General features: G+C 43.2%; 1 protein-coding gene across 3 annotated transcripts in view; it reads right to left on the reverse strand.

Annotated features, from left to right (window-relative positions):
• Positions 1–603: 603 nt before the first annotated feature.
• Positions 604–13,041, reverse strand: part of PHACTR3 (phosphatase and actin regulator 3) — a 100,141-nt gene continuing 87,703 nt past the window's right edge. For all 3 annotated transcript variants that reach the window (XM_036395555.2, XM_036395554.2, XM_036395556.2), the window contains exons 9-13: positions 8,986–9,041; positions 5,013–5,074; positions 4,032–4,172; positions 2,721–2,797; positions 604–1,197 (exon numbers count right to left, since the gene is read on the reverse strand). In XM_036395555.2, coding sequence (XP_036251448.1) covers positions 1,182–1,197; positions 2,721–2,797; positions 4,032–4,172; positions 5,013–5,074; positions 8,986–9,041 — 352 coding nt within the window. In that variant the 3' untranslated portion in view covers positions 604–1,181. The remainder of the gene's footprint in view (positions 1,198–2,720; positions 2,798–4,031; positions 4,173–5,012; positions 5,075–8,985; positions 9,042–13,041) is intronic.

A 13,041-nucleotide genomic window follows, 5' to 3' on the forward strand; every position in this document is an offset into this window, starting at 1 on the left:
CTACAGGACCAATAATGCCTTTTTCAAGCGTTTAACATTGAATGACTCCCCAGAATGGCAGCACTTCAGTCTTGCAGAGAAATGTTGATCTTGTGAGTGGATTCACCATTTTTTCTGTCTCACCACATGTGATTCCCAGCTATCAATGTGTTCTTTTTCTCACAATTATTTTTTGGTAGCATGGAGTAAATCCTCAGGTGCTTCTCCATGTCAGGAAATATTAAAATGCCTGGCTTTACATTTTTCTCAACCAGTTCTATTTGCTTTGTTATTAGCATTTAGTAACTTTTTTCTTCTTACTGTCAAGAAAGCATTAAAACCATTTGTTTGCTAAACATCAAAGTACATTGTTACATTTCTGCCTCTGGTTGTCCAGTTTAGGAATTTGGAATAACAGTGAACCAAATTGTCATTTTTAGAGGGTCACAGCCTCAACTGGTGCAGAGTGACAACCAGCTTATGCTATTCCACCAGGTGGAAAACCTTAGCTGAGATCATCCTTTTGCAGACCCTGTGTTGATGAAGAAGTCAAATGGTTTGGTGCATAATAATTATAATCTCTTCCCAACTATCCCTGGGAAAAAAAGAGCTTTAGGAAACATGTTCATTTCCTGCAATAAGTAGTCATTTAATTAAAGAACAAAAGTAACAGGAATCAAAAATGCTTGCAGCTGTGATTCTGTTAGACAGTATATAAAAAAGAATGAAATTATAATACATTAAATTAGTTTTTAGAACATGAACTTAGGTGTTTTACAAACTAATTGTGGTAAGTTCAAAATGTCTTGTCAACGTAATACTGGATGACAGAGTGTCATGTCCATTTATGTCAGAGGCCTTGGAATGGTAAAGCCTGTACATGCACAACATCTCCTTTTCCAAGGCAGCCTGCAAACAGTTCCACTCAGGTGGGAAAGGAGAGGAGGAGGCTCTTCCAAGCAGCTTCACTTCAGTCTTTTTCAGCAGCTTGTCCCACTCCACAGGCCAGACCCTCCTGCCTCCAGAGCTCGGGGCTGGCGTCCTGTCCCCAAGGGCTGCAGAGGCTTCACTGCAGAGTCCTTCTGTCACAGCAACGTCCAGGGAGCCTGCACTGAACCTCAGGGAAAGGCTTCAGGGTTCCCTGATGTGTGTTCAGCAGCAATATCAAAAAGTAAAGACAGATTCTTCTCAGAAGAAAATTTCTATGGCCTGTGAAATCTAGGAGGAAAGAGAGACATTTTTCAAAACTCTTTGCAATATAATTCAATTATTTTTGATTCAATTATTTTATGTTAGATTAACAAAATTTTTAAAAGCCCACAGAGAGATTCATTCTGTTTAAAGGTACAGTGACAGTGCTGAAGAATATTAGCAACTCTTGATTTTCCCCAGCACATTGCCAGCCCTGTGCCACAACTGCGGTGCAGGTTCAGTCCTCAGGGCCAGTGTACCTCGTTTACATTTCTTTGGGAATGCAATTGCAAATCCAGGTATGGAGTTGATGTGGGGTTTTTTGTCTAGTAAAAGAAGCCACAGTTTGTCATTGGTAACAATATTCTTCACTGTGCAGTGATCTTTTTTAAGAGTTAAGCAATGTTGAAATTCTTTATGAAGTATGAGGAGATACTGTTGGTGAAATGTTTGATAGTCTTAGATTCTGGAATAAATATTCTTCTTGCTCTGTAGCCTTGTTCTTTTGGCTGAGATCCATAATTAAAGCCCCAATCATATGCAATGCCCTAGCACTAATTGTAAATTGGAAGCCTGTTTACTCCTAATATCCTGAACAAATTTCAGAATCTCTCATTATCATCTAGTGAGACTCCCCAGGTAGCTCCAATTAGGAAATGTGTAGCTCACTGCCAGACTGAAGCTGCAGCCATCCCTTTTCCCTTCCCACGTTCATTCCATCAGTGCAGGGAAGCTGCTTTGCCCTTAATGATGCCCTTTTGCAAGTACCAGTGGCTGTGGAATCAGCCTCTCATATTGGTCCTCCTCGTGAAGAAGGGAAATGAATGTTTTGGTCTGTGTTTGAACACAGTCCCTGGCAGCAGTACTGGCACATGGAGCAGGCACTGCCCTGCCCAGGTTCCCAGAGGAATCTCCAGTCACATGCAGAGTGACAACAGCCCAGCCCTGTTCTCTCTCCCGACCTCCTCCTGACAGGGAGTGTCATTAAGTGTCATTAAGTTACCTGGGGCTCCTTCCAATAGCAACTGCACTGACAGGGAATGCTGAAATCCCCAGGCTGAATGCTTTAGAACAAATCCAATTAGAACAAAGGCATTACCCCTGGGCACTGGCCTTTTATGGTCAGTGCAGTTCTGTATTTCTGAGCAGGGAATTTTCAGTGTTTGTGATAAGGCTGCAGGCTCGAGTACATTAAATTCAGAGATCTTTAAACAGTTTATTATGTTGTTCTATTTTTAAAAATCATATTGTTTTCTGTGTTATATACTTTAATTTTTTTGTCCTATCTTTGAATCTTTGGTGCAAGGAATGCCAGCTGAGGGATGCTCTGGAGAATGTCTGCAGGTTTCTTGGTATGTGCTAATAAAATCCTCCAAAAAATCAGAAAATTTGGTTCTCTTCAGGAAGAGAAATGCTCCAATTTTCTTTTAATATTAAACTCCCTTTGCATATTCTGTGCATCCAGCACATAAGAATGCAATCCACAGGTTCAGGAGTCAAGGAGTCAGAGCTTTTAGCAGGCAGCAGAGATAAACAGCTGGAAAACTGACCTTGTCAAATGTTTGCTCGATGCATGAACCTCCATTTCATTACTTTTGTATTCGTTCAGCTCCTTCCGAATTGCTGCCTAGGAATTGAAAAGAGAAAAACATGAACAAATAATGTTGTGTTTGTGAGCAAAATCCCAGACCTGCAGAGCAGAGCAGTGTTCTGGGGTAGATAAACCAAGTATTGGGTAGAGCAGAGCACTCTTGTGCTGGTAGAGGTGCTGAATATTTGGGTTGTATGGATTGGTGACACAATACTTCTCATTTGTTATTGATTTCTGACAGGGTCACTGCTGTCTAGAAGCAATTCTGACAGAATAACACCTCAGAGCTGGTTGTCTCACATTTAATAAGATTCCAGTTAAAATTTATTAAAGATTAGGAGAAGCTGCCAAGAAATTGATCCATTTTTCAGTCACAAGTGCAGAGGTGCAGCTCTGACCCTGACTTCCTGAGGTGTGCCACCAGTATGAGCAGAACTGTCACTTTCTTTAAGCTGCCTTGTTAATTGAAACATGAACATTGACACAGTAAAACCAGGAAAAGTCTAATTGTAGTAAAGGTATATACAAGGAAAATATTAAATTCTTATTCTGTTGATTGCTATGGAATAGCTTCTTCACCATTTCAGAGAGCTTGGGAGAGCAGCTGCAGGAGTAGAAGTGCTCTGTTCCTTTTCTATGAGTTCTCTAATCCCATTTGTCCCTTACTGGGGAGACACTGGGATGGAAACCAAAGTGTTTGAGGTCTCAGCACAAAGCCATGTTAACAGTCCTGTGTTTGCCATTTCCCAGTAATGGTCTCAGCATCCTGCTCCTTCTGCTTCCTGGAGCCCTGAAACTTCCCAATGCTCTGGCTGGAATCATGGTGAACTATTCTTACTACTCAAGCACCTAAATGTGACACTTAAATTGGGCTGTGAATCAGCTCCGTGGCAGGTATGTGATGGGGCAGAATGAGAGTTCATGCTCAGGAGAATGTGAGTCCAGTGACTCCTTGAGCATTCATAGGAAAAAGGAGAGGAAATTTTTGCATGTGTGGGACAAAACTTCCAGTCTGAGAATAAGGGTTAATACTCTCTTGGCTGGAAATGGTTTTGATTTGGAACCTAAATACTGTATCCACCTCTTTGGGTGGGTAGGTGGAAGCCTTTTGAGTACTAAATCGGCTTTTTTATGACATTTGTATGATTTCAACATAAAAAATCATGGAAAATTTTACAGAGCTGAAATGTTGCAGAGGTTCAAGTCTGTTGGGAATGTCATGTATCATTACAAAGCAAGGAGAAACCAGAACTTTGTTGTTTGTCAGTACCTTGTCTGCTGCTGACAGTCGTGTCCATGGTTTATCTGCTCTCCTGTCGTAGTCCTGTGCTTTTGCCACTTCCACATAATCACTGAATCGAATCAGGATCTTTCTGTCTCTCAGTTCATCAACTGTAGGTCTCTGGTTAAGCTGTATTCAGAATTTTGTGAAATAAAACCAGGGTTAATAACAAATGAGTCAGTGAAAAATGCAATATTTGCTTCTTTTCATCTTGGCTCAGTGTGCATCTACAAATATGGAAAACCACCCAACCCTTGGAAACTCCAGGGAAATATTTCACCACTTGGAGAACTGCTAGGAGAGTAATAATGGTTTAAATGGAGCTACAGCACAGTGCCTTTATCATGGACAAAAGAAGAAAATATCTTAACCCAGATATTGATAAAATATATTTTCAAAATGTAAAGGAATCATGAAGGATTTTTTAATGATCTCTGGATAATTCTGGATGCTGGAGGATGGTCTACTACAGGCAGAGGCAGATTGTCTGTGTGAGATTCTCAGCACTAGACTCTGTAAGAATTTCAGTCAAGCCTGAACAAGTTATCAGCATATTGGTCTGTAATTCCATTAGGGATTTCCAAGAACAGAACAACAAGATTTCTTTCTTACGCTGAGAATATTTTAAATGCAAAAAGAAATGTACTATGGGAGCAGACATGGTGTTCAGCAAGGAGTCAGCTCTGCTACAAAGAATGAAAAAGTCCTTTACCAGCAATGGAGCTGAAAAATATGCCATGATATCCATTTTCTGAGTAAATTTATATGTAAATATTCTACTCAATTTCATCTAGCTGAGATAAGGTAGGTATGTCTATAATTGATATTACCAGACACTGCTACCAGACACTGCTGAGGAGGATGCATATTAAGGGAGGTTCTGTGTAATAACAACCTCTATGGCTGGGTGATATTATAATAATTTTGCTAAATTTCTAAAAGCTAATAGCAAGTATTGCAAGATTTTACCTTTCTTGTCAGTCTCTGCTTGATTTCCCTCCTCTCCTCCTGTTCCGTTTGATCATTTCGTTCTGCAGAGAATATAAAAAAAAAGATGACTTTCCTCATGAGGAAGTTTGGTGTTCTCCCAGGTTCCAGGCAATAGTGAGCACAGCCCAACAAGCAGCTGGCAGTTGTGTGTTTTGGTAATTCAGTGCATCTCTGGTGTGAGCTGGAGCACGGAGTCACCTCTCTGTGAGGACACCGTGCTGGTGCCAGTGTCAGCTCTGAACTCCACGGGGATTTAATGGAACAGCCACACCAACACTCCACTCGGATCAGCTTCAGAAGGAAAACCAACACACTCCATAGCTGATCCATCTTCCTTTTTTACTCTCCATACTGCTGGAGCCATTCATGCTGTCAGATGCTCAGGAGTCACTGCAGCAGCTCCAGGGAGAGCCCGTTCTGCCCTCAGCCCTGCTCCCTCAGGCTGCATCACTCCTGGCACTGGCTGGCACCTTGGCTTTCCCTGACATGAGACCCCTTCCTCCTGCCAGGGTTCCTGTGCAGAGCTCTGAGCTCGGCCCCTGTCTTTGTGTGTTGTGCCTATTAACATTCCAGCCGTGAGAACTCCTACACGCTGGCTCTAAAAATAGCCTGGAGTGCTGTAACAGTGAGAAATAGATCCCCTGCCTTAGGAAAGGAGTTAATGGCGTTTCTATTCCCAGTACTAGCTGTTACTAAATTAAGGCGTGAGCCCGTGACCTGAACAAAGCTGCAGAGCCAGAGAAAAAGGTTTAACCATTCAGGGATTCTCTGGGTACTACTCTGAGGTTTATTATACCTCTTGCATTAGATATTTCCAGTGTTAAAGCACACACGTGATTTCTACTATGCCTCCAAAACCCACTAGCACTGCAGATGGATTTCCAAGATATTTTTAACAATGAAGCATTTTTCTCCCTGATTTTTGTGCTCATTAGATGACACTGAGATGCAATCAAATCTATTTAAAATAACATAGAAGTGCACAGCTCCACCTGGCTAGGCTACAAATGTGAATCAAATGAATTTAAAATGCTGTAATGTGCTGCATTATAGTTCAGTGGCAAGGCACAAAATGTAAAGAGAACAGGTCAGCTAAAATTAGTGCTGTGTCAGGGATGAGCAGCTATTTCAGTCTGCAATGTGTAAAAGAGAACAGCTTTCAAAAGTAGAGGGTATTCTTAGATATAGAGACACCTGCAAGAAGCTATTCATTCAGCTTTAGTTCACCCATTTTACAGTAGATATTCCTATTTCGTATTTTTTTTTAATTAAAAAGAGATAATTTTCTGTGGTGTAGTGCCTTTTAAAGATATGATGTGATATGCAGTGAAAGAACTGCCCAGAGAAGCTGTGGCTGCTCCATCCCTGGAAGCCTTAGAGGGAAATTGGTCCAGTGGAAAGGGTTCCTGTCCATGGCAGAGGCTGGAATAAGAGGATTTTTAGGGTCCCTTCCAACCCAAACATTTCTGTGATTCTGCGATTCTAATTCCCAAAGAAAAGCCAAAAATACACCTTTCCAATCAAAAAATACTTTTCCAAATATAAACGTGTAGTAACTTATTTCTATTCACTTGGGTTCAGTGCTTATTTCCAGCTTCAAGAAATAAAAGAAATAGTTCTTTTACAAAAAAAAGAAAAAAACAAACCTGAGATTTGATATGAAATGCTGGCAAGGGGATTCTAAGACTCAGGCATTATTACTCAGCCAGCCCAGAGAGGCTTTTCCCGTCACCATCCTTCTGCCCACACAGCTCCATTCATTGCTGAGGGCTGGTTCTGTAAATCTCAGCAGAGATCTCCCAGTGCTGAGGGGGCCTGTGCAGAGCTGGAGCTCATTCTGAGCTCTGTGTGACACCAAAGCATCTCCTTGGGACTGCACAGTGGGGTTCAAGAGATGCCTTCTTGGCCTGAGTTGGGCTTTCTGTTCAGCAAGGACACATCTGACACCTGGCCTGTGATTTTAGTTCATTTGCTTTTCATGCTTGGTGGGAAGCCAGTAGAGTTTCCATGGTTAAAGGACTTGGAAAATCAACAAAATTGTAAGAAAGTGCTGGCTTTAAGTTTGCTTTTTAGGTATTACTTTTATCTCAGAAACAACTCCCTGAAGGAGATAAGAAATCACTGTTTGAAATCTTGCTGAGATTTGCTTTAAAGTGACAGTAGTTGTACTTTGCAATATGCTTCTCTTTCTTTACCAGAGCTGTACAAATGTGAATTCTGAGTCCATGAAAGAACTTCTGTCAGCAGTACCAATTATGAACATCAAAGATGGTGGGAAATGCACAAAATTGCACAAACCCTTATTACACCTGGAGGAGGTCGTGGGGATTTCACTGAAGGGCTTTTATACTGCTACAGCTGTACAGGATACTCAGCTTTTATTATAATGGCAGAGGTAAATAAAATGGAAGTGGTTCTGATCCCAGCTGAACCTGTATAAAGCCTGAGCAACTCAACAGAAGTCAATAAATTTGCTCCATGCTGGGAGCTCTTTAAATGAGATACAAATCCAGACCAGTATGTTTAGCTGGTATTCAGGAAGTATCTTTAATTCTGCTTTATCTCCTTTCTGCTTTATCTCTCTCTAAGCTCATTATATGAATGTATTCAAACTTTTTTATTATTAAAACTGGTCAGTTTAACCCAGATTAAGGATGTAACCAGCACACTTCAAAAAAGTAAACATAAAGGAACAGATTTTTTCAGTGGAGATCAGCTTTTCCTTAGCCAAGGAAAAAAACCAAAGAAACAGATTTTCAGAGATTTTAGTTACCGACTCTTGAAAATCTGTCTCCACATAATTCAGGATCTTGGGTTACTGCATTTTCCTGCCTCTCTGGTAGATGACAGGTGAAGTTTGGCCAAGTTCACCCACTCATGTTGCAAAGAGGGTTTCTTTTCCTCCTCAAGCTGTGCACATGCAAAATAGAGTTCATTTTACTGTGTGTGATCTGTGCATTGGAACTGTACAGAAAACACTGCTAAATACAGGCTGCCTGTGGAACCCCTTTGTGTGAAAACTGAATGAAATCCCAAATAACTTCAATGGCAAGAGCATAAGGTTTTTCCCTAGAAATCACTAAGAAAGTTTTTGAGATACACAATTTTAGGTTACGCATTGCTGATGACTTTTTTCCTAGTGAATTACAATCTCATGATTAAATACAAATCAAACAGTGTAGGCAGCACTGCTTGTATGACAGATTTCTGTGGCTTTATGCTTTATGTTTGTTTAATGAGAACCTATAGTTCACATCACTCTGGGTTTTGTCTCTCAGCATTAAAGAGACTAAACAGCAGATGGATTTCCCCTTTTGAGATCCATAGTGGAGACAATTTCAAAGCTCTCACCTTCCCCTAATTCAGCAGTTTTAAGGGAAGGGATTATGTTCATCACTTGTTTGATCCCTTGGAAACACTTAGGAAAAGAATTGCAAGTTTTGCCTGAATTTGAGAGATGCTGAGAACACTCCCCTGTGGCAGCACCTGTCCCAGGCCTGGGACTGTCCCTCTAATAATTCTGGTATCTCTGGTATCTGATCTTTGACTTGGCAGATCTCCAGTGACATGAGCAAACAGAGCTGGACAGAATCACATCTCTGCAAGGATGCTTCCCCCAGCCACTCTATTGCCAGTGCTATTCAGTGTTTGTCCTGAAAATCCATGTCTTGAAAAATGTCACTCCAAGTCTCATGGCACTGTGACACTCAGATCGCATTCCCCTCTCAGACACCAGTAACAGTGGAATCAGAATGAAAATTATTTGAAAGCCTGAACCTGAACGGTTCTTTCTGTCCTCAAATTGCAAGTCTTTGTGAAAAATTAAAACTTTTAGGCACAGAAAATTATCCCAGTGAATTAATTTATCTATTTCAAAATAATATGTTCTTGAAATACAATCACTAATTTCAACAGACATACATAAAATACTTTAGAAAAAAAAAGTACTCACGTTTCAGTATATTCCTTCTTTCCAGCTCCTCAACAGCGGGTCTTTGGCTGAGTCGCCTGCGGAAAAACACCAAAATCACATTTTGTACCATGCCTGTTCTTTGGAAAGTCTGTAGAATTCTGACTTCTGGTTGGTGTGTACAAAATCTCTCTCCAGGACTCGTGAAGAAGGAAAAAAAAAAAAGAATCCTGGCAGAGAATTCTTTCTTATATTATTTTTCCCAAATGCCAGGAATGCAGGTAAAAGTTCTCCTCTAGTTTGCTCTGCTGTCAGTGAAACGCTTCCTCGGAACCTGCATCCTCTTCATGACACTTTCCAGACAGCTGGAACCAGCCCTCTCCAGAGGTAAAATTCACTCTCAAGGTGGTTATCAAAGGAGTTTCACAGAGATCTTCTGCCTCTATCACTGCCTTCACCTTTTAATCATGCACAGCAGCACATTTCCTTCTCTCACTCACACCAGCAGCGCATCCTGACAGGGGCAGACTGGGCAGAAATAAAGCTTTCCTGGGATTTTCACCAGCAGCCCGATGCCCCAGCTCTGCTCCTGCCTGCTGAGTGCAATTCGTGTGCTGCTCACAGCCCGGCTGTCTGCACGGAGTGTCTTGGTTCCACCTCCCCTTTTCAGTAGTGCTGCCTCAGGATTGACTCTCCCAATCATATGATCGGTGCCACAGCGATTTTATTGCGCATACTAAATGAGCCTCCCCCACGAGGAGGCACTGGGATATCTGCAGAGGATCTCAGGTAATTGCAGCCCTCCCCTAGGCAGGCAGACACACACACACAGACACACACAGACACACACAGACACACAGACACTCACACACAGACACACACACAGACACACACACAGACACACACAGACACACACAGACACACAGACACACACAGACACACACACACACACACAGACACAGACACACACAGACACACAGACACACAGACATACACACACTGACACACACACACACAGACACACACACACAGACACACAGAAACACAGAGATGCACACACACAGACACAGACACACACACAGAGACACTCACACACAGACACACACACACAGACACACACAGACACACACACACAGACACACAGACACACAGACACACACAGACACACACAGACACACAGACACACACACACACACACACACACACACAGACACACACACACACACACACACACACACAGACACACAGACACACAGACACTCACACACAGATGCACACACAGACACACAGACACACACAGACACACACAGACACACACAGACACACAGACACACAGACACACAGACACACAGACACACACAGATGCACACACACAGACACACACACATACACAGAGACACACACAGACACAGACACACACAGAGAGGCTGCATTTGCTGGTTTTCATGTCAGAATGCAGCCAGCAGATCGGAAAGAGCTCCCGATGCTTCCTGGCCCACGTTCTGGCAGTGCTGAGGATTCTCATCCTCTGCTCCCAGCAGATGTTGCCAAACCAGAGATGAAGTTACAGACACAAAGAAATACTCAGAGTGGGGACCACACTGCATACTGCTGCAGTTGTTCCTCTGATGGGTATATAAATGAATAATTTTAAAGTCATGCTGTAGCAGGATCTATGTTTTATCACATATGGAAAAATGAAGAAAATTGTTAACACACTGCAAAAAAAAAAAAAACCAAAACCAGTAAAATCACCTAATTCTAATTTTTCCTTGTTTTGTGAGCCCCACCCAATACACCTTCCAAATAACTCAGTGGTCATATGTTATCAGACCAACAACTCCTCACCCTTTTTTAATTAAACCCTCTGGAAAAACTCTCATCTTTGGCAACAGGAAGCGCCACAACTACTGCACCAAATTCACACTAACAGAAAACTTAGATAGATGAGCTCTTGTGCAGAAACACCTACACCTAACTCTCACTCTCCCTTCCTAATGCTTTCTATCACCTAAGGCTTTTCTCCTGACCTCTGGGTGAGATACTCCAGCAGCAGAAGTTGCAATAATCCCAACTGAAACAGGAATGATGCTGAAACTAAAGGCTTTAAACGTGTATTTTAAATTCCTGCTACCCTTGGACTCCTCCCTGCATGTCTCAGAAATTACACAAGTCCAGCTAGGTTTTGTTTGAAACATATAAAGTGAATTTTGTAATATAAATCAGGGAAGAATGCCTTACTTGGAGAGCTCCTCTGCAAATGAAAGATCACCCGACCTGCTGCTCATATGCTTCTCTCAGCTATTCTTGATTACAGCCCTGCCATGTGAGATTGATAGATTCTCCCAAATCTGTACATTAGATTTCAGAGGCCCCTTTTAAACTGGGGGATTAAAAGCCTAACAGAATAATTAGAGCAGTATGAGAATGGAAATGTATATGAATATTCTGTGATTCTGTGTGAATGCTCTGTATTTATATATAATATGTATGATGGTTGATTATTTAAACCCCATTTCCCTTTTGGCTTTGATAAATACGTGTAAGTGCTCATTTTTCTGTGCACACCCTCAGCTTTACCCCCAGCAGAATGAGAAGGTGCAGACAGACACAGGACTATGTGCATCTGAGAGCACTGCAGGGTTTATCCTGGGTTTTTCAGAGATACAGACCACACTTCCAAACGTTGCGTCACAGTCACAAGACTAGACACAGACTTTGGTTAAAAATAAATTTCTAACAGGGTTTCAGGAAGGTGGGGATAGAGTGAAAACACCAAGTACAGGGAGAGTCACAATCAAAGGAGAAGTGGCAAAAACCTCGGACAATGTTGTTATCAAGGTCTGGGGACATTTCAGGTCTATTTGTTATTTCTGCTGTTCAGGAGAAGCCTCTCTGTGCCCAGAGACAACTTTCACTTCCTTCCTGAGCTGCTGAAGGGGAAGGGCTCCAGGTGCCCTGACAGTGATGGGTCACAGGGGCTGGAGCACAGCCTGGGGCCACACAGCTCTGCTGAGCTGGTTCAGGGTGACTCAGGGCTCCAGACCCCCTTTCTGCAGGACTTCACTGCAGGCACACAGTTTGGGGTCATTGGGATGGGGCCGTGTGTGGCACAGTTTGGGGTCATTGGGATGGGGCTGTGTGGAGCACACAGTTTGTGGGGATTGGGATGGGCACAGCTGTGAAAAACAGGTGAGCAGCATTGGCAGCAAGGAGCCATGGAGTGCCCAGGGGCACTGACCAATCACAAAGGGAACAGAGGGCACACAGGTGCAATGCATTAACATGAGGGGGATAAAAGCGTGGGCTAAAGGCTTAAAAAGGGCAGATATTTGCAGCCTTCTGATGTGGTATGGTGTTGCTCTGTATGGGTTAAAGCCTTCTGAAATTGTATGGGGATGCTCTGGGTACCGTGGCCATCTGAACTGTGACACTTTACCGCTTGTGGAGTGACTCCCCTGCCTTGTGCGCTCACCCCTCAGAGCGAGACCCCCGTGGCCGCTGCAGGGCAGAGCCCGCCCTGCCGAGCTGCTCTGTGGGGACCCCTCAGCCCCAGGAACGCCTTCAGGGCCCACCTGCTGCCAGCCAGAGCGAGACAAGGACAGATCTTCTGAGTGAGGGCTCCTGGCAGAGCACAGGTCACCCCTGTTGAATCCACACCCCTGCTGAAGGAGCTTTAATGTAAGAAACCATTTTGGGTGAGTTTGTGCCTCTGCTCAGGTGAGCCGGCCTGTGCGTGCTGCAGGCTCCGAGCAACAGGTGCTCTATTCTGGATATTTATCTCATGTTTTCCCTGAAGCTGATAGCTGTGAAATCCTGTCTCTGGCAGAAGCAGAAACACGCCCTGTGTGCAGAGCTCAGTGAGTTTCCTCAGAAGGGACTGTCCATCCCTGGGGGAGCCGTGGCCTCGGGAACGCCGCCGCGCCTCAGGGACACCAGGCCTGGGGACGTGGCCGCGACTCCCCTCACACCACAGGGAGCACAGAACAGAGCATGAAGGGACTGAGCAGCCAGACAGGATGCTCACATCTCATATTTAAAGGAAACAAACTCCAGCTGAATAACAATTACCAGCAGACTGCAGAGCAGGGAGAATCA

This window comes from Molothrus ater, chromosome 17 (assembly GCF_012460135.2).
Source record: "Molothrus ater isolate BHLD 08-10-18 breed brown headed cowbird chromosome 17, BPBGC_Mater_1.1, whole genome shotgun sequence".
Lineage (NCBI taxonomy): Eukaryota > Metazoa > Chordata > Aves > Passeriformes > Icteridae > Molothrus > Molothrus ater.